Below are 22500 nucleotides of genomic sequence, written 5' to 3' on the forward strand. Positions count from 1 at the left end.
GCTGTGCTTCCAGTAATGATTTCTTCGAATTTTTTTTATTATTATTGATATTGTTAGCCTCGATGATCGGATAATGTTAAGCATAACAGATTGGACAGCTAAGTCCTGCAATATTTACAGTAAGGCGGCTGCAAGTGGAGTTAGGCATTAAACGGAATAGGAGGCCTACTGTGGATCTCTGAAACAGGAAACTAAACGAGAGGATTAATAAATAATGATAATAATGCCTCTGGGCTAATTAAAGCGGTTAATTTACGCTCAGGAAGGTTTCAGCAGTTGAGGGATAAATGTGGCAGTGACAATTGTTTTTATATTTCTGTCAGGAGAAACTTCATGATGTGAAAAACTACTTATTGCCCTTTTTACTATCGTGGCTGTATGGAGCTATCGCTTACAGTTTGCGCTGTGCGCCACACTGTAGATGACACTGAAGGCTCTTTTCAGTTTATCCTCTTAACCCCAGCGACAGTGCTTTCTGTCATATTTTCTATCGCATGCCATCGACCTCTTCCTACTCTGCTGTCGAACTCCTCTAACTTTTCATCGATTCCACTTTTCTCATTTAGTGAGAGTTAAGCAATAAGGCTTTTTGATGTAATATAATAATAATAATAATAATAATAATAATAATAATAATAATAATAATAATAATAATATCTTTTGATGTTGCATTTGTGGCAATGGACCCTGCTAATCAATTTAAAAGCGTTGCTGTCATCTAATAGGTCCTCTCTCTCTCTCTCTCTCTCTCTCTCTCTCTCTCTCTCTCTCTCTCTCTCTCTCTCTCTCTCTGTGGTCTCGTAACGCAGTTATCATGATTCCAGCCATATTAAGCGATACTCACGCATTGCGATAATAGCACTCAGCGGGTAATTGACTGATTAATTGAAAGGTCGGTTGTTAATTATGCAGTGGCTCTGCGGCCAACTGCGATATTATTTATTATATTACGTAAAATATATGCTAGGTTAGATGACCCCTAGAAAGTAAAGTAATTGGAGTTGTGTTGGTGGAAGTATACCCAACTCTTAAGAAGTTTTTTGAAATACTGTTTCCTTTATCAGAGAGAATGGAATAAGTTCAAAGCAATCGTTTCCATTCGTTCGTTTTATTGCCTCGGAAAGAAACGGTCATTTTCGATAAGATTAATAATAGCTTGTCGTAATTTTCACTATTAATTCATCAGTGGCGTGATTTTTGAAGGTATTATTATTATTATTATTATTATTATTATTATTATTATTATTATTATTATTATTATTATTATATTACTGTGCGCCTTATGTATATTCTTATTGTTATAATACGGCTATGCCTTATTATTATTATTATTATTATTATTATTATTATTATTATTATTATTATTATTATTATTGTTATTATTATTATTTAGGTCTTTCTCCTATAGATCGAGAGCGGGATATGCTGTATAGCAGGTCCACAATAATATTCAGTGGTGAATTAGACTGAAGATGAACCCAGGACAGGGTTCGAAAACTTTTATAACTTTTTTATCAAATCAATAATAATTCACCACTGAATATTATTGTGGACCTGATATACAGCATTATTATTATTATTATTATTATTATTATTATTATTATATAATACTATGTCGTACGAATATTACTATTATATTATATTTAAGAAAACATGCGGGATTAGCATGAAAAACCATCATAAATCTCATTACAGTTTTCACCTCGCCAGAATGATAATTATCAAGATTATTTGTATTGCTGGCTGTCAGACAAAGACGTGGCGTCCGAATAGAGTTAAATCGTAAATCCTTATAATCCTTTCCTCGTGACGATTCCAGTGAGATTTTGTTTTTGTTTCAAAGTTACACTGTTGGAGTTCATCGGGTATACAGATGCTAATATATATATATATATAGTGTATATATATATATATATATATATATATATATATATATATATATGTGTGTGTGTATGTATGTATGTATGTATGTGTGTGCGTGTAGTTGTTTCTTTTGTTGCTGCTTTAATGATTATTAATACAGTTGTCATCATCTTCATAGAATTCTGTTTGTATACTTGTGTATTCATGCGTCATGCTTTTTTATTTTTGAGCAGAATCCCATGTTGTCTATATAAGCCAAACCATAACTGCCATGAGAGAGAGAGAGAGAGAGAGAGAGAGAGAGAGAGAGAGAGATTCTGTACAGAGGTAATTTTTTTTTTTTAACATACCCGAGTATTCCAGTACTCTCTTGAATTCATACAGAAATACAGTGCGGAGCTTTGTAACGAATTGTTTAAGGTTGCAAGACGTCGGGTCGGCAGGTAAAGCATTTCTCAAGCACAAGGTGGATCTCGCTGTAGCTCTGAGCCGCGATCAGTAATGCTAGATAGAGCCATAGAGCTCCATCTAGAGTTTGACCGCTGTATCTAATATTCTTAAGGTACTGTAACCCTTAGGAATTGTTTGTAAAGTCTAGGATGTATTCCTGTGGACTCAGAGATTCCTGAAATCTTCAAGCAAGTATTATATACATAGAATATTATGACTGGTGTTGGTTGGTAAGGTACGGCCCAAAGGTCCACACTGGAAGTCTTATTAGTCTTATTTTTTAACTATCGCTTGCTGGTTTTCATTTTGCAATGGCTTGTGTTGCGTATTGGCTGCTTAATCTCTCTCTCTCTCTCTCTCTCTCTCTCTCTCTCTCTCTCTCTCTCTCTCTCTCTCTCTCTCTCTTATGCATTGACGCTCTGGTCATTATGACTTCTTGAAATGACATATCATCATAACCCTATACTATACGAACAGAACAGGGATCCTATCAGTTATAAGTTGAATTATAGGACTAAGACAAATTGTTATTTTTCGTGTAATAACCTTTTGTTGCTTTGCATTTCGCAGGGATCAGAAAACCTCGCGCTGCGACTGAAGGTCTCGGCCGTGACCTCGCAGCAGGGGTCGGGGTCGTCGGCATCGAGATCCTCCTCGGCAGGAGGTGCGGGCGGGCCGGCTGGCGGACATGGGTCCGGGGCTGCTGGAGGGTCCGGAGGGGGCATCAGGCCCTCCTTGTTCCTGGACGAGGAGGCCTACATCGCGGCAGCCACCCTCAGCCCCGGGGCCGACGCCTACGCCCGGAATAAATTCAACCAGGCCGAAAGCGATAAGCTGGCCTCCAACCGAGCCATTCCCGACACCAGACACTTCACGTGAGTTTTGCCGAATGTGGGCTGCTCGGTTTCTCTTATATTCGGGATTCTGTGTGTGTGTGTGTGTGTGTGTGTGTGTGTGTATGCGTTTCATTTAAAATGGAAAATTGGGTGTTGCCGTTTTCGCTTGTGTATGTTCATTATGGGAACGGAATAAAAGAGAAAACATATATTAGGTATCATGTGTATTAAATATATCATTCACATTGAATATATATATATATATATATATATATATATATATATATATATATATATATATATATATATATACATACACATTATATATGTATATCCCGGATGATATTAGTTGGTACCATCGATTGCGTTGTGGAAATATCCCACGACAAACCATTTATTATTCGCGTGGTTATTAATATCAATATTAATATTATAATTTCGAGAAGAGACCCTGTTTGACACAAGTGTCATTGAAAATTATCGCTACTTCATCGGTGTAAAGTTGCAGAACTTTTTCTGTTTGTCCGATGATGCCTCTTTTTCTTGGATGCAAATGTATTAAGCTATCGAGCATTCGTTCGTGAGGTCCTTTTGAGAAAGGGTACGGAAGAAATCGGGAGTATTTGCCGTGTACGTAGAGAAAATATACGCGGTAAAAGCATGCTCTTGTTGTCGCTTCCAGCGCCGGAGGACATGACCCACCAAGTCACAGAAAATAAATGAAGAAGTCCGATGTAAAGCCAGCACCGTTGAAGCATCGATAATGGTATTATTATTATTATTATTATTATTATTATTATTATTATTATTATTATTATTATTATTATTATTATTATTATTTATTGGGAACTGTATAGCATTTCAGAGTTGCGTACGGGACAAAGTGTGAATGTATGGATGTGAGTTTTTTTTTTTTTTTTTTTTTGCCGACAGCCTTGATGTTGACCCAGAAGAAATTCAGTATGTTTTTCTTTCTGAATGAAGCCTTGAAGTGGAAGGCAGGTTCAACGTGAGTTCAGTGCGGCATCTCTCTGAAGGATATTCCTGTGACATAGTTGTTCTTTTAAATGAAGGTTATAACTGCTTCCAGTTATAAACATTAATTTGTCCAAGCATGTATTTGACTTTCGTTTTTGTTTAACGCAGCGTGACTAAAACTTTAAAACTTTGGTGTCTTACTAATCGTGAGAACGTTCAGTGGAAAAGTTTGTATTCAAACTTTTAAGTGTCGCTCTGAATGATTAACTTGTACGCCTGAACCAAGGACGTGTGACCTCATTCAATATTTTACTTTGCAGTAAACACATTTGAGACAGTTATAATGTTGATTTTGTATAATGTTATCAATGGTACTTTGCCACTGTGCGTATTTGTCGACAATGCCTTGTGCGTTCGTGAAGACATTTTTCCGCGATTTACTGTAGAATTCGCCCCTTAATCGATCGGATAGGGTTGCAAATGCTCCCTTGCAACGCGTTCAATAGAATTCCCGTGGCGTGACTCCCGTCACCTGCGTCACCGTCTTCCTGATAATGGGGGTCTGCCCATCCTGTCGAGTGTGTGTGTGGCTTGTGCGATTTTAAAGTTTTTTTTTTTTCTGTCGTGTTTCTCGTGAAAAAGAAAAGACGCACTCGCGGTAGTTTTTTCTTTTTTTTTTAGTAGAGTTTCATTTAAAAAGCAAAGAAGCACGAGTAGAAGTTTTGTTTATTTTTTAGTAATGTTTCCCGTAAAAAGCAGAAAGGCGCGTCTATTAGTTTTTCTTGGTGTTTCTCGTGAAAAGCAAAAAAGCATGAGTAGTAGTTTTTTGCCTTTTTAATAGTGTTTCTAGTGAAAAAGCAAAAAAAAAAACCGGAGTAGTTTTTCTTGTAGTGTTTATCGTGAAAAGCAAAGAAGCACGAGTAGTAGTTTTTTAGTAGTGTTTTTCGTAAAAAAGCGAAGAAGCACGGGTAATGGTTTTTTATTTTAAATAGTGTTTCTCACGAAAAAAAACAAGGAAGAGTAGTTTTTTTAGTAGTGTTTCTCGCGAAAAAACAAGGACGCACGAGTAGTAGGATTTTTAGTAGTGTTTCTCGTGAAAAAGCGAGGAAGCACGGGTAATGGTTTTTTATTTTAAGTGGTGTTTCTCGCGAAAAAACAAGGACACACGAGTAGTGGTTTTTTTAGTAGTGTTTTTTGTGAAAAAGCAAAGAAGCACGAGTAGGCTAATAGGAATATTAGTAACGCCGCTCAAAGGTAGCGCCCACGCGATCGTAGTAAAGACTCGATGATGCCTGATTAAAGTCTCATGACTGGTTTAATTAACTGTGTAATTACTGTCGTTTAAATTTGTTAGTGGTGCGGGCGTTATTGGAAGCTTTTAGGTAGGCCTTGGTCCCGGGGGTATACTGTAGGTGTCTGCTGGAATTATTTTTTACAGGGTGCTGTAGGATTTACATGTTACCGTACTTTTGTATACATATGCAAATGTTGGATTACTTTGTAACCGGTATGCTCTAGCACAGACACACACACATACACACACACATATATAATATATATTTACGTGTGTGTATGCTGTGTGTCAACGGAACAATATACTGTACTTTTATACACGTGGAGATCGTTGTCAGAAATTACGTCATCATTCATAAATCATGTGTGGTTTAATTATTCGTAACATACACACGTGCTATCCCACTTATGTTAACGTTGTACAAGGTAGCATATTACTTATATTAATATGGAATACAGCTTCTAACTTACACTGCGTTTTACCCGTTGTGATACATCAAACTACAGTAGTAAAAAATAGATTAAAAATACAGGAATACGTTACGGGCAAAAAAGTTGAGAATGTGCGAAGGTCAGACACCGACCCCGTCTCTTGTCAGGTACCTACTGAATCGTTAAGAACCAGTGAGCGTGTTTTTGTGGGGTTCGTAGGGTAGGAAGTAAAGGCGGGAATGAGGACACTGAAAGAGGTCAAATCTTAGTAATAATCCTTAAAGGGAAAGGTTACAGTGATAGTGAAATTTTATCAACTTTGATTTTTTCTTTTTATTTTTCTAAAAAGAAAACTATTGTGCCTGCTTTGTCTGTCCGTCCGCACTTTTTTCTGTGCGCACTTTTTTCTGTCCGCCCCCAGATCTTAAAAACTACCGAGGCTAGAGGGTTGCGAATTGGTACGTTGATCATCCACCCTCCAATCGTCAGACATAGCAAATTGCAGCCCTCTAGCCCCAGTATTTTTTTTTTTTTTTATTTAAGTTTAAAGTTAGACGTAATGGTGCTTCTGGCAACAATGTAGGAAAGGCCACCACCGGGCAGTGATTAAAGTTTCATGGGCCGCGGCTCATACAGCATTATACCGAGACCACCGAAAGATAGATCTATTTTCGATGACCTTGATTGTACGATGTACAGAAAACTCTGTTGCGCCGAAGACACTTCGGCGCATTTTTTGCTTGTTTTGTGATGAGATTCGCTCGAGAAAACGTGAACCTTTCAAGAAGCGTGTGAACTGTTGACAGCACTTCAGTATACGTCAGTGACGGTAGATTATAGGACTAAATCATTCGGTTAGAATATTTCAGAGAATGAGGAACATTTTTTTTCTCTTTTTATACAATGAGATTCACTCGACGAAACGTGTGTATTTATAGAAGCGATTGAAGTGTTGACAACACTTCAGTATGCATCAGTGACGTCAGAGTATAGTATTAAATCTTTAAGTTAGAAAGTTAGAATGATTCAGAATATGGGAATGTTTTTTCTTTTCGTTGTCATGAGATTCACTCGGCGAAACGCATACTTTTAAAAACGCCAGTGAACTGTTGACAGTTCTTCAGTATGCGTCAGTGACGTCAAAGTATAGTGTTAAACCATTCAGTTAAAATTGTCCGTGAAATGTTAAGCTAAAGACACTTTGACACACTTTCATATTCGAAGTGGCTCCTTCTGTCAGTAAATAGGTTTGACATTGAAACACATATACGGTTTATAAATGCGAGGACTCATGTATTGCTTGCGAATTTACTGTTAAGTATTGGTGTATAATGTATGCAAATGAATGCTTGGACCACTTCAGCCGAGCACTTTTCTAAGTGAATTTATGATGAGCGGATCAGATTCGCCATTGAGACTGATTTAAATCTCATTTTTCTCCAGAAAGTAAGATATTCGGTGTGGTGGTAGAGATGTCACGTTGTTAAAGGTAAATGAAACTTTTCATAATACACACACACACATATATATTATATATATATATATATATATATATATATATATATATATATATATATATATATATATATATATATATATATATATATATATATATATATATATATATATATATATATGTGTGTATATATATAAATTATATATATACACACATACATACATACGTACATATACACACATATTCCGTCTATTCAGTTCCTGCTTGTGTGCTGAAAATAGAAACGCTTTTACCCTTTATCCATGCCACTTTCTGTACGTAAAGAATATATGATGTTGATCTTCAATTACAGGAATATTTCTAGAGGTCGGTGAATTATAGCTCTTATGAATTCCGTCTGTACCGAGAAGCATGGCATTTATTTCTATTGGGAACACTTCCATTTGTCGCGATTGAAGAATGCTATAGCATACGGACATTCTTCAGTAATGGATTTATGAGTGGATGGGTTTCAAGGAACACAATTTTCTTGGCTGCTTTCTTTCCTCTGTAATATATATATATATACATATATAAATATACATATATATATATATACATATATATATATATATATATATATATATATATATATATATATATATATATATGTTACAAAGGAAATAAGAAGCTAAGAAAGACGTGTTCAAATAAACAAGAAGCTAAGAAATATATATATATATATATATATATATATATATATATATATATACACATACATATATGCTGTAAATGCATGTATTATATACTGTATATATTCATATATATCCATTTATATATATACAGAATATATATGAGTGTGTGTGTGTGCGCGTGTGTTCGCGTTTGTATATGCGTGCGCTTGCGCCTAATTCCTTAATATTTTTATAGTTCATTATTCTGGACTTATGTCCATATCGTGAAGTTGAGCAAAAGGAACAAAAATACAGATTCGTAAAGAAAATGTGCTCCGCATTTCTTGTATTTTCTAAGTCTCCTTTCTTTTTCCTCCTCATTGTTGACAACAACCAATTCATGACAGCGGCCTTTCTCTGAAGCAGGTCGTACCGAATTCCAACGCACATGTGTCATCTGCTGTTCTGTGCTGCCCTTCTTTAGTTTCTTGTATCACTTCTTCCTGGAGGCTAAAATTCTGAAAGGAAGAGAAAAATTGTTAACGTTTTGTTCCATTTTTAGTTTTCTGTTAATGAAAACTATTGCGATGACTTTGTCTGTCCGTCCACTTTTTTCTGTCCGCACTTTATTCTGTCCGCCTCAGATCTTAAAAACTACTGAGGCTAGAGGGCTGCACATTGGTATGTTGATCGTCCACCTCCAATCATCAAACATACCAAATTGCAGCCCCTCTAGCCTCAGAAGTTTTTACTTTATTTAAGGTTAAAGTTACCCATGATCGTGCGTCTGGCAACGCTGTATGACATGCCACCACCGGGCCGTGGCTGAAAGTTTCATGGGCCGCGGTTCATACAGAGCTTTATTTTTACTTGTTTGCTCTTTTACCGACAATAGATTCATCCATTAATGCAAAGCAACCATGAGGGCCACATTGGTTCCACAAAGGATGGTACTGGTTTGTATTAATTTGTCTGTTTGCCAGAATGGGCCCATGCCATTGCCCTAGGTATGGCAAGATGCTGAAGGGGTCAGGAGGCCTGGTGTTAACCTCTGGTCTCTGTAAACCAACAGAGACGACCACAATGGAACTAAACTTGAATATATAGGTGTGGACAGTAAATAGGAAAATATTTAAAACAAGAAACCAAATAAAATTAAGAATCAGCAAATAAATTCATTGGCGTCGAGGCAGCCAGTTTTATGAGGGTTCAAGGAGAATCATCCTGAGCTGTGCAATTTCCTTGTTAATTTTTACTTTTCATAAAGACAGTGAAATTACACAACGTTCATCATATAAGTCCCTCCTGACGCTGTCATAACCGTTACATTAATCGTCAAATTTTTGTCAAAAAAATTGTCCGTAAACTTGTCAGATACCCCACCCGTCCTACTTATCGATGTCTGCTCAGCGTTCATATGATAATTTAGCTTTTCGTCAAATGAAAAAGGATATAAAGTCCTTTCATTCAACGTCACTGACAAGTGTTAATTATTAATGCAAGTGTAGCTCTGAGAGCGCATTTTTGGGTGTAATTTGTTTCATAACTGTGTGAACATTTTTTCACCAGCTCACTGGAGATGTGTTGGAAAAAATGAGTAAAGAATGTGAAGAATGTTTGAATTTTTTATTATTGTTGTTATATTTAAACAAGTCGAACACATTCTAGAAATCAATGTTGTTATTATTATTATTATTATTATTATTATTATTATTATTATTATTATTATTATTATTATTATGAAACAAACTGCCAGTCGAGCTTATTCTACCAATCTCACAATTTTTGTTTTTAACATTTGACATTTGACTTGAACCAAAACATTATTATCGTAACTGATGTCGCTATATTTGTTACTGTTAATGTTGTTGTTGTTGCTGATACGGCTGTTGACGTCACTGTTCATTAACCAACAATGCCCTATTGCAAAGAATGCTAGAATCAGCTGATGAGACTTGAAACAGCCTGAAGGGAGTTACATCTTTCGCTGACGCCAGACCTTTTGAAGCTTTGCAGCTGATGCTTTTCTGAGTTTGCTTAACAGCCTTGGATGGTACAGACTGCCAATGTAACTTGCGTGGCAGTTTGGAGTTTTCTTCTTTGGTAAAATAACATTTTATATATATATATATATATATATATATATATATATATATATATATATATATATATATATATATATATTTATCTATTATTTTATTATACAACTATCATACTTGAGACATAAATTTAAAAAGCATTTTATGCTCATACATACATACTTACATATATATATATATATATATATATATATATATATATATATATATATATATATATATATATATATATATATATATATATATATATATATATATATATATATATATATATATATATATATATATATATATATATATATATATATATATACATAATGTGTGTATTATGTATGTATGTACGTATGTAAAATTCTCGTAAATATATGTTTCAAGGACGATGGTTTTATAAATCGCTGAGGAATGCACCTCATTATGAAATAGTTTCATGTTGATAAATATACAGGCAGTATCTCCTGAATGTTGGATACCGTCACGGTTTTCCTCGTCACATGTTTAGCGTTGCTTTTTCAGCTTATTGGTGCTCTTGGTTGAATACGAAATGGCGACGTTACAACCCTTAGACACATGTACGTAAAGGTCAGTTGAACTAAACAAACCAGTAAGAATATTTTAAATCAGAAAGTTTGTCATTTTTTCCACGATTCCCGAGTGTGTCATTTCTAAGAATACACCAGTTTCTTTGTTGTGCCTGATGGTATGCCGGTTTTCAGAAACATTAGATCGCCTATTGACAAGAAATTTAAACATTTTCGGATCAGAAATTTTGATATTTTTTGGATGAGAAATTTCAACATTTACGGATAAGAAGTTTAAATATTTTCGAAGAAGAAATTTAGAGATTTTTGGATAAGAGATTTAAACATTTTCGGATAAGAAGTTTAAACATTTTCGGATCAGAAATGTTAATATTTTTGGATAAGAAATTAAAAAATTTTCGGATAAGAAGTTTAAACATTTTCGGATTAGAAATTTTGACATTTTTGGATAAGAAATTTAAACATTTTTTGGATAAGAAATTTAAACATTTTCGGATAAGAAATTTAAACATTTTCGGATAAGATGTTTAAACGTTTTCGGAGAAGAAATTTAGAGATTTCTTGATAAGAAATGTAAACATTTTCGGATAAGAAGTTTAAACATTTTCGGAGAAAAAACTTAGAGATTTCTTGATAAGAAATTTAAACATTTTCAGATAAGTTTAAACATTTTCGGAAAAGAAACTTAGAGAGATTTTTGGATAAAAAATCTAAACATTTTCGGATAAGAAGTGTAAACATTTTCGGAGAAGAAATTTAGAGGTTTTTGGATAAAAATTTAAACATTTTCGGATAAGAAGTTTAAACATTTTCGGAGAAGAAATTTAGAAATTTTTGGGTAAGATATTTAAATATTTTCGGATAAGAGATTTACACATTTTCAATGAGAAATTTAAAGGTTTTATGGATAAGAAATTTAAACATTTTCGGATAAGAAGTTTAAACATGTTCGGATCAGAAATTTTGACATTTTTGGATAAGAAACTTAAACATCTTCGGATAAGAAGTTTATCATTTTCCAATAAGAAATTTAAACATTTTCGGATCAGAAATTTTAATATTTTTGGATAAGAGATTTAAAATTTTTCGGATACGAAATTTACACATTTTCGGTGAGAAATGTAAACATTTTCGTTGAGTAATTTAAACATCTTCGAATAATAAATTCAAACATTTTCGGAGGGTAAAAAATTTGAACATATTCGGGTAAGAAATTTAAAACGTTTTCAGCCTTCCTGACTCTGAAGAAAAAACCCAGTCCGTCCTTTCTGGGAACTGTCGTCTCTCTCCTGCTACCTTCAATATCCTTCCATTATCCCGAGTGCTTCCGTCAAATTTAGCAGCTGCTGGAATATATATACCAGCTTTATTACTGCCATAAATTTCGCAAATGTGATATTTCTGGAGCGTAATGTACCATTCATTTCTTTGTGCGTTAGAAATCTATTCAGTATTTACGTAAGAGTATTAATTAATTTTTTTAAAAATACTTACGTAAGAGCGTTCATTATTATTTTTTTTTAATGGGAGACATGAACATCGTGAGAAGTGCGTATTGCAGTAATAAATTAGTAATTATATGGTCTCTCAGAATAGTTAGGAACTCACTTCTCTGCAAATGACATTCTCATGCTTAAATGTACTCGGCTGAGAATTTGCATGTGATGCGCTGAATTAGTGTGAAAGTGAATCGTGATAAAAATCCTTTCTAATTGCTTCCATTGCCGGGAAGGGCCGTAGTATATTGTGGGGGAATGTCATCTGGAATGCGTGGCAGTTATTCCCTTTTATGTTTATGACGTAAAAAGTAACAGTAGCAAAGTATAACAGCACGTAACCATTGTTCTTTCTCTCTCTCTCTCTCTCTCTCTCTCTCTCTCTCAGTATAACAGACGTAATAATTCTCTCTCTCTCTCTCTCTCTCTCTCTCTCTCTCTCTCTCTCTCTCTCTCTCTCTCTCTCTCTCAGTATAACAGCACGTAATCATTTTCTCTCTCTCTCTTTCTCAGTATAACAGCACGTAATCATTCTCTCTCTCTCTCTCTCTCTCTCTCTCTCTCAGTAGAACAGCACGTAATCTCTCTCTCTCTCTCTCTCAGTAGAACAGCACGTAATCATTCTCTCTCTCTCTCTCTCTCTCTCTCTCTCTCTCTCTCTCTCTCTCTCTCTCTCTCTCTCTCTTTCTCAGTATAATAGCACGTAACTATTCTCTCTCTCTCTCTCTCTCTCTCTCTCTCTCTCTCTCTCGCGCTCTCTCGCTTTCTCAGTATAATAGCACGTAACTATTCTCTCTCTCTCTCTCTCTCTCTCTCTCTCTCTCTCTCTCTCTCAGTATAACAGCACGTAATCATTCTCTCTCTCTCTCTCTCTCAGTATAACAGCACGTAATTATTCTCTCTCTCTCTCTCTCTCTCTCTCTCTCTCTCTCTCTCTCTCTCTCTCTCTCTCTCTCTCTCAGTATAACAGCACGTAACTATTCTCTCTCTCTCTCTCTCTCTCTCTCTCTCTCAGTAGAACAGCACGTAATCATTCTCTCTCTCTCTCTCTCTCTCTCTCTCTCTCTCTCTCTCTCTCTCTCTCTCTCTGCAGGGCAGCTGGTGTCTCTCAACCACTCCATTATAAGTTTATGGTACGTGGCTTTCTGCATTGGTCAGTTCCTGTTTAGAGCAACAACAGTGAGGAGATACGTGTGTGTGCTGCTACTTGTGATGAATTATGAGAGATGAGGTTTTCTTTGTTGAATTGGGCAAGGAGGAAAAAAAAAGGCCTCAACAATTTTTTTTTTTACCAGCTCAAACATATGGCGATGGTAGATGGAGACATGGCAGAGACGAACGCATTGTAATGTCTTCTCCTGTAGGGGACGTTAATTCATGGTTTTCCGGAGAGAGAGAGAGAGAGAGAGAGAGAGAGAGAGAGAGAGAGAGAGAGAGAGAGAGAAGCCCATTTTTACTTTCGAAGCAATTTTATAAGTGCCTGAGGCTAGTGCGCCTCGCCTGCAGTGTCATGTGTAAACACTCGATTGATAATGGCTGTTATAATTTTCATTGCATTCATTTACATATTTGAATTGAGAGAGAGAGAGAGAGAGAGAGAGAGAGAGAGAGAGAGAGAGAGAGAGAGATTGTGATGTTGACAAACTTAAGCTTTGGAAACGCTAGATGCGGTGTCATGTGTAAACACTTGATTGAAATGCTGTTATAATTTTCATTCCATTCGTTTATATATTTGGAGAGAGAGAGAGGTGAAACTGTGATGTTGACATGTTTATGCTTTGGAAATGCTGGATGTAAATGCTTGAGGGGGTCGAAGTCGAGTTGCCAGAAATCGCGATATGAATGACAGCTTACATGGGAGTTCGACACGGAATGTATCTCTTGTGGCGTCATACTGGGGAGTTTTGACAACCTTTCAGGTAGTGTTTGTAGATCCGATCACTGCCCCAAGCTAAATATACACAGCCTCAAGTGTTATCACTTTGACAAATCAAAACTATTAAACGGTTTTCGACTGTTGCACTGAGAGGGTTTATTTTGTGCTTTATGTACATCAGCCATGAGGTTGTTTTGGTATTACGAAGGAAATGCAGATATGGGAAAGTGAAGCAACATTAATAATGCGTATGTGTATGTGCTTATTTACATAAATGCATTTGCTAATTCACATCTTGGGGAATTATGTTTTTATTTCCTATTACTGTTTATTTGCGCTTGTGAATGCGCTTTTAGTAGAATGATGTTTTGATTACTAGATTCTGCATTATCTCTCTTAAACTTCTGGTTTTCTCTCTTGCATTAAATGTTAACATAAATTCCTTACAGTATTACCTATCAGCAAATCGATTTAACCTCACTGGAATCATAAAGTAAATAACATCATCTCTCTCTCTCTCTCTCTCTCTCTCTCTCCACATCAGAAGGCTGAGTAATCAGAATCTTGTTTATATGTCAAATCATTTTTCTGCACCTGAAGAAGTTGTGATAGCACATACCCACCAACACCGTAATTCAGAATCCCAGAGAAATATATAGAAAATAAATCTACTCACTGTAAGGTGGAAAGGCTTTCCATCTCGTAGTTGAGCTCTATCAAGGAAACTGAATAGGAGAGACCGTTTCTTCTTGTTAGGTGAAGAAATACTAATGAGTCACAGCGCCCTGCAGCGTTTGTAGTTTAAGGGCACGTCTTGTATATTGAAAGAATCTCCTAATGTTTGGGGACTCACAGAGTAGTGGGATTACGAGGAAGCTTGATCATGAACTGGAAAAAAAAAATGATTTAATTTCAAGTCACAAAGAAGCTGGACCCGGACTCAAAAAGGTTAGCTTTTTACCTTATTGGTAATTGTACGCTTACATAACAAACTTTCATTTACATAATTCTTATTAGGAAAGTTATATTTGATTTTTATTTACTGTTGAGCAAACGAGATTCCAGAGTAGTTGAAAACACTGAGACCAAATGAAGGAAAACAAGAGAAGTTTCAAATGGAGAGCCTTTTCAGTCCTCAGTAGTGTTTGGTAAACAAACCTCTCTTCACTAATACTCTAGTCGTTCGGAACTGCTAGATAGCAGAGGTTTTTTCTCTTAATTGTCAGTAACCTAATTCTCCCCCACCATGGGAATATAATTTATCTTTCTATATTTTAATTGCGGTGAGTTACATGAGGCGTCACTTACATATTGTGAGATAATTTTCCAAGTCGGGAAAAAGTGGCTTCCACAGTGAAGGGGTTGGTTTATTACCTATGGCATCACTCACACATGACTTTCCAAGTCGGGGAAATATGGTTTCCATAGTGGATGAGTTGGTTTACCAGTGTGAGATGAGGTTCTCTAATAAGGTTCTTGTATTATACTATGTCCTTCGATTACATGTTTTTGTAATATTCAGTACTGACTGATATTGAGCTTCTGATATTCTGAAATGAAGAAAAAATATAGGAAACTATTTACCATCGGTTTAGCTTTTCATTTCATTGCCAGTGTCATTGGACCACCTTTTCATGTGGTGAAGAAAAAAAGAATGGTTTAATGGTGCTTATACTAGCATTTGAGAGTTTTTTGAACTTTCAATGAGAATTACATAAGCCAGCATGTGGGAGATGCACAAGTAAGATTATCGTCTTAACGGAGAGTTTTTTTGTTTTGCCCTAATTACACGCACTTTAGGAGACCATGAATTCCGAACTAGCCTAATTGATAGCCAAATTAATTTTTTTGTCATTTTAATTCATTCATAAAATCTGATAGACCTCTGGACAAATATGACAGTAGATTTATTGCCCGAAGTTCACCCATCAAGTCATCAACCACAGTCAGCATGCCATAGCTTCAATGATCGCAAAAGAGCATTGACCGATGTTTATATACATACAATATATATATGTATGTATACATATACTGTATATACTCAAAATCACTAATAGCATACATATTCACTCGATCAAAAATTACTTATCTTGTCTCCCAACTCTCATGTGAAAGACTCTGAAATTTGTGTCGGTAGCATCTTCAAAGTGAGACCCAAAAAAGGATGGCATTAAAGATAGGCAGGAACAGCTATTTTTTTTTTTATTCTATCTATCATCAAAGGGCCCACCTAGGTCTGACGTACGAGTAGATAGAAAGAGCTTCTTTTTTTTTGAGATGTGGTCGCTGCCGTGTGATTCGGAGCGAATATCTCCATTTGGGGTTGTTTTTTATTTTAGAATTTTTTTTTTTGTGATGGATTTTCGTTTTTTCGTTGTTGTTGTTTGTCTAGTTTAATTACTGGACGTTATCAGGCTCCGATTTTGCTTTGACAGTCTCGTGGGTGCTCGTTGTTTGCGGATACAGCAATGATTTTGTTATTTTCATTTTGGCGTTGATATTATAAAAAACATATTTATAGGCCGTCCTCCTGTTGTCGTCATCTTGTTATTGCTACTAAAAATATGTTTTTTATAATGTAGTGGTCATTTTTTGTGAAAGAATTTTGAGCCAATCCGTCAGAATAAATATTAACACTGTCATATTTATTCTTGCCTCATCTTGTAGAAGTCTGGAGACAACGTCAATTTACTCGGTACTTCTCCTACCCCAACCCCTCACACCCTCCCCCTCCCTCTCCCTCTCCCCCACCACCTCCACCTCCCCCCCCCCCTCCCCTACCACCGCCACCACCACCACCGCTGCTCGAGTGTACTCATCTTCATTACACTTTTTACGCTATGGAATTGCGCTGTGTTGCTGACTTCATTGCAGTGAAGCTCGTATTTTTTCTCAGAAGTTCTTTTTTAATCGCCCGATTTTTCGGGAATTCAAGGTGTATCTGCTGGAGAGGAAGAAAAAAACAGAAAGAAAAAAGTGGCAATATTATGCCAATTAGCGTAGTGATCGCCACGGGCGGCAAGTAACCAGGGGAAAAAGGTTGTCGTAGAATGAGGTCATACTTTGTCTCCTGCCTCTTTATTGAACATTTTTCTAAGGCTTTTTATTTTCGCTACTTGAAAGCTTTAAATTTATGCTTCTTCGTAAATCTCCGTTTACCTGATTTTTTTTTAAAATAAACATTTATGGTAAGAAGTAAGGGTTGAATTCTGAAGAATTGAGAAAAGGGTGTGAGGAATCTGTTTATAAGAAATGCCGCTTGCTGCATGAATATCAAGAGCAATAAGGTACTTATGATGCTCATTTAGATTCAGTTATTTGTATACACGATAGCTTGGACGTTGGTCATGAGTTTAGACTTATTCAGTTTTATGTAAGTGATTATTTTATTTAGATAATATGCATGCCCATGCGGGCATGATACTGACTGGTCAAGTACATGATCTTTTCAGTTTAAGCTAAGGTATAGGAGATGATGTGCTCTATCTTGTCAGTTTCAGCTTAAGTAGAGTTGGTTATGTGCATGATCTTGTCAGTTTCAGCTAAGGTATAGGAGGTTATATTGCATGATCTTGTCAGTTTCAGCTAAGGTATAGGAGGTTATGTTGCATAATCTTGTCAGTTTCAGCTAAGGTTTAGGAGGTTATATTGCATGATCTTGTCAGTTTCAGCTTGGGTATAGAAGGTTATGCTGCATGATCTTGTCAGTTTCAGCGTGGGTGCAGAAGGTTATGTTGCATGATGTTGTCAGTTTCAGCTTGGGTATAGAAGGTTATGTTGCATGATCTTGTCAGTTTCAGCTTGGGTATAGGAGGTGATGTGCTCTGTCTTGTCAGTTTCAGCTCAAGCACAGGAGGTTGTGCCCATGACCTTGTCAGTTTCAGCTTAGGTATTGGAGTTTATGTGCTTTGTATTTTCAGTTTCAGCTAAAGTATAGGATTTTATGTGCTTAATCTTGTCAGTTTCAGCTAAAGTATAGGATTTTATGTGCTTAATCTTGTCAGTTTCAGCTAAGGTGCAGGATGTACAGGAGGTTATGTCCGCTATCTTTACAGTTTCAGCTAAAGTATAGGATTTTATGTGCCATGTATTGTCAGTTTCAGCTTAGATACAAGAGTTTATGGGCGTGATCTTGTCAGTTTTAGCTTCTCAACTGTAGGAGGTTTATTGCATTATCTTGATAGTTTCAGGTGTTGGGCTTCAAAGGTTTGTTGACGCTATTTCGGAACAATAGATTTAATTTTGTTATTGGTATTACTGCCTATTTTGTCGTATGTTATTTCTGTTGGTTGGGCTTGTTATTGTTATGTATCAGATTCGATTACTAAGCGTTGTTTGCCGTGTGGATTGTTGCTGTGTCGTCTGCGCGCTTGAAACATGACTGCTGATTAGTTATTTTTGAAGTGTTTATTGGCCTTACAATCATGTTATTGTTTTTCCATCTGTTTTTTCTTCGTGAACTGTTATTGTGTAAGATAGAATGAAAGAAGCTTCTAGACGGGCCTACAGAATGTTTTTAAAACTGGCGCATCTCTATTTTTATTGTCATCTAATTCTTTAACAACAGTAAAACACACACACACCTCCTCCCAAAGCCCTCATATCCCCACTCGCCTCCTCCTCCTTCTCCTCCACCTCCTCCTCCTCCTCCTCCTCCTCCTCCTCCTCCTCCTCCTCCTCCTTACCATTAGCCTTGTGTACTGAGTCTGTCATTGCGCTTATATGCTATGATATTGTGAGAGTGGCAATCTCCTCTGCAGTAAAAATTCCCCTTTTTTAGAATTTTGTTATTTTTTTAATCTTTTCGAGAGAGAAAGTTGCCCCCCACCCAAAAAAAAAAACCGCTGAAAATTATGCTAATTAGTGTTGTGCTAGCCACGAGCGATGAATAAGCAAGGGAAGAAGTTGTAGCAGGCAGTGGACAAATGCCAGACCTTTTTCTTGCCTTTTTCTTAAAATTTTTCCAGGGTTTTCCTCTGCTGTGAAATCAAAGAGCCGAGAAGTTTTACAAATGCTCGTGTTGCAGGCAGGTAACTTTTTCAAATACTCTTGAATTTTTCCCTCCGTAGATAGCTATCGCCATTTCTTTCTTTATGATTCTTTGTTATTGTTGTGTATGTCATGGTTATATATTTCTTTGTTTTTATCAAACTTACTTGTGTTATTGTGATTGTTACTGTTTCATAAAACAAAATTTGACAAAATTTTTGCCATGAATGGGACTGTTGGTTTTTTATGTATCCTGAAAAGAATATACGAATATTTATTTGCCCCTGAACGCGCGTATAGCAGTATGCTTGCATAAAACAGATTAGTACTCGTGATGACATTGCGGAACAATTTGATAAAAATTAACTTGAAATCTGGAATGAATCTCTTTTTATTTTTTATTTTTTCTATTTTTTGTGCATAAAGATTCTTGCGTGAACTGCTGAATAGCAAGTAACATAGTGTTTCAGAGAGGCTAGAACTCTTAACTGTTTAATAAAAGACTGAGTATTGGAGGGTGCAACACTTATGAATGATATTTTGGATGTAGTTAAAACGAAAATAACTTTCTGGACTTGATCAAACTTTTTATTTTCCATAAGCATGAATTCTGTGCGTGAACTCCCTGAATTGTAAGGAAGATAGCTGAAGCTAGAACCATCAGCTGTCTAATTCAAGATTATTTATTGATGATGAGCTTAACCCCAAATGCGAAACTAATTGGTTGCTTGTCCTAAATGAGATATCAAGCAGGACTGTGAAGTGGTGGTGTCAGTGGGGTGTGAAGCCTTTTATTAAAGCGATACATTTTATTGTCAGACTGTTTGTTTATCCATATTTGCTTTTATGTGCTATTTGTTTTATGCCCTTTCTTTACTCATATTTGCTTTTATGTTCTGTTTGTTTGATGGCCTTTCTTTGTTCATATTTGCTTTTATGTGCTATTTGTTTTGTACCCTTTCTTTATTCATATTTGCTTTTATGTTCTATTTGTTTGATGGCCTTCCTTTGTTCATATTTGTTTTTATGTGCTATTTGTTTTGTACCCTTTCTTTATTCATATTTGCTTTTATGTTCTACTTGTTTGATGGCCTTTCATTGTTCATATTTGGTTTTATATGCTGCTTGTTTTATGCCCTTTCTTTATTCATATTTGCTTTTATGTGCTGTTTGTTTTATGCCCTCTCTTTATTCATTATTGCTTTATGCCCTTTCTCTGTTTTTTAAGTTCCGTCTGTAGGCTTTTCGTTGTGTGGATGCTTTCTTATTTCACGTAAATATATACAGATTTGGAGCAATAATAATAATAATAAAAATAATAAGCTGTATATTTGAGGATAGTATCTTGTGAGCCGTTCGTTTTGTGGATGCTTTCCTATTTCACGTAAATATATACAGATTTGGAGCAGCAACAACAATAATAATAATAATAATAATAATAATAATAATAATAATAATAATAATAATAATAAGCTGTGTATTTGAAGATAGTATCTTTATGTCTGTATGTCTGCATTTTCGTTAAACTCGTTCTAATGTGGAATTCGAAGTAGAACTAAAGATCTCTCTGGAATCGCGTCATCGATACAGATTCTAGACTGATTGGGGTCCCCTGCATTGGCCGGGAGCCAAAAACGTTGTCCCTAGTCCTATTTTTATTTACCCTTTTCACATTTAGATATTTACTCGAGGCAGAGGATATGTTATTGTTTTCCAAATCGGTTCTTTATAGGTATAAGTTTGCTAACATTTACTAATTTGGATAATAATTAACGATCTTTTCATTTGAACCATTATGAGAGAGAGAGAGAGAGAGAGAGAGAGAGAGAGAGAGAGAGAGAGAGAGAGAGAGAGAGAGAGAGAGAGGGTATATTTGTATGTCCGTTTGCTCGTCTTTGTTCTGGGGTGAGCGTAAAACGTTATCCGTTTTGATGACAGACAAGTAAAAAATGCGCCGAAGTTTCTTCGGTGCAATCAAGTTTTCTGTACAGCAGCGACAGCGTTTAATCAAGGCCACCGAAAGCAGATCTATTTTTCGGTGGTCTCGGTATAATGCTGTATGAACCGCGGCCCACGAAACTTTAACCACGGCCCGTTGGTGGCCTGGCCTATATCGTTGCCAGAAGCACCATTGTGGCTAATCTTAACCTTAAATAAAATAAAAATTACTGAGGCTAGAGGTCTGCAATTTGGTATGTTTGATGATTGGAGGGTGGATGATCAACATGGCAATTTGCAGCCCTCTAGCCTTAGTAGCTTTTCAAGATCTGAGGGCGGACAGAAAAAGTGCGGACAGAAAAAAGTGCGGACGGAAAAAGTGTGGACGGACAGACAAAGCCGGCACAATGGTTTTCTTTTCAGAAAACTAAAAGTACTTTATCAAGTAAGGTGTTAAAAAGAATGTATCTTATCAATGTATCATTGTTTTATAGAATCTGTTAGTTTTATATTCAAAACCAACTGACTATGTTTGACTACATTCACGTCAGCCGTAACAGTGCCTTGTAATAGTATAAGGTTAACAAGCGCTTATTAAAGCGAAACTAATTGAATGGCATCAGCCATTTCGCAATAAATCATGGATATACCCTGTAAGTAAAAGGGTTTAATAATGTGTTGTAGAAACAACGGTTGATTTTCACTTCAGGTAAACACTCATAACAAACTTAGGTCACAGGAGAATGTGGGAGGGGTTGGTCAGATTACCAAAAGATAAAGACGGGGATAATGGAGGGCGGAAAACAAAATTAGCGACGAAAAGCTGCAAATAATCCCATGAATGCGCAAAACGAAACCCCGTCGTAATGAGGGGATGTATGATAATGATGGTATTAAAATCACCTAAAAGATTTTGTTGCACATGTCTTCCAGTGCTCGGAATTTCGAAATAGATATGTTCGAGTCAACTATTCACGTTTACACTTGTGAGTAACACTCGTGCCTGTAAGAAGCCTTATTAACCAGTGCGTGTACTGTAGGTAATTACCAAGAAATATGAAAAGAATGTCAGCATTTTTTAAGTGTCATTTTCATCCTCGTCGTTTTATTTATTTTCTTGAGTGGAAGCTAATTAGAGAACGTGCGATCATTTTCGTAAAATTTACTGGAACATTTTTATTTTTTTTATTCTTAAGAGTCATTTTACGCCGAGGTCGTTATGTCGAGATATTCTTGAAAATGATCGATACAGATCATTTAAACTTTTAGTTTGAGCACGGGAGAGATTCCACGAAAAAATTATTGGAATAGGTTACACTCAGCTTAATGTCCTTGCATTAATCACGAGTAATTTTACTCGAAAATGATTTAAACAAGCCATTTTAATTTTGCAGGGCTCTTAATGTTTAACACTTGCGGACTTTCCTTTGAAAATAATTAGTGGAAATTGTGTAAATTATGTAAATGTATCATACGACTTCACTCATGAAGAAGTTGCTGATTCTTATAAATACTTGTCAGCATCAACGCGATTCTGCATATCATCTTTTTGCTGCTCATGTTCAGAAATATTCATCTTTACAAAGTGTGTATTGTCTGCAC

At 35.9% G+C, this 22500-nt stretch overlaps 1 protein-coding gene across 2 annotated transcripts in view; it reads left to right on the forward strand.

Moving 5' to 3' along the window:
* The window catches only part of Pgant2 (polypeptide N-acetylgalactosaminyltransferase 2), a 311225-nt gene that overhangs the window by 132949 nt on the left and 155776 nt on the right, over window positions 1-22500 (forward strand). For both annotated transcript variants that reach the window (XM_067104808.1, XM_067104807.1), the window contains one exon: window positions 2884-3188. In XM_067104808.1, the coding sequence (XP_066960909.1) occupies window positions 2884-3188 (305 nt within the window). The remainder of the gene's footprint in view (window positions 1-2883; window positions 3189-22500) is intronic.

Source organism: Macrobrachium rosenbergii, chromosome 6, assembly GCF_040412425.1.
Source record: "Macrobrachium rosenbergii isolate ZJJX-2024 chromosome 6, ASM4041242v1, whole genome shotgun sequence".
NCBI classification, from domain to species: Eukaryota; Metazoa; Arthropoda; class Malacostraca; order Decapoda; family Palaemonidae; genus Macrobrachium; species Macrobrachium rosenbergii.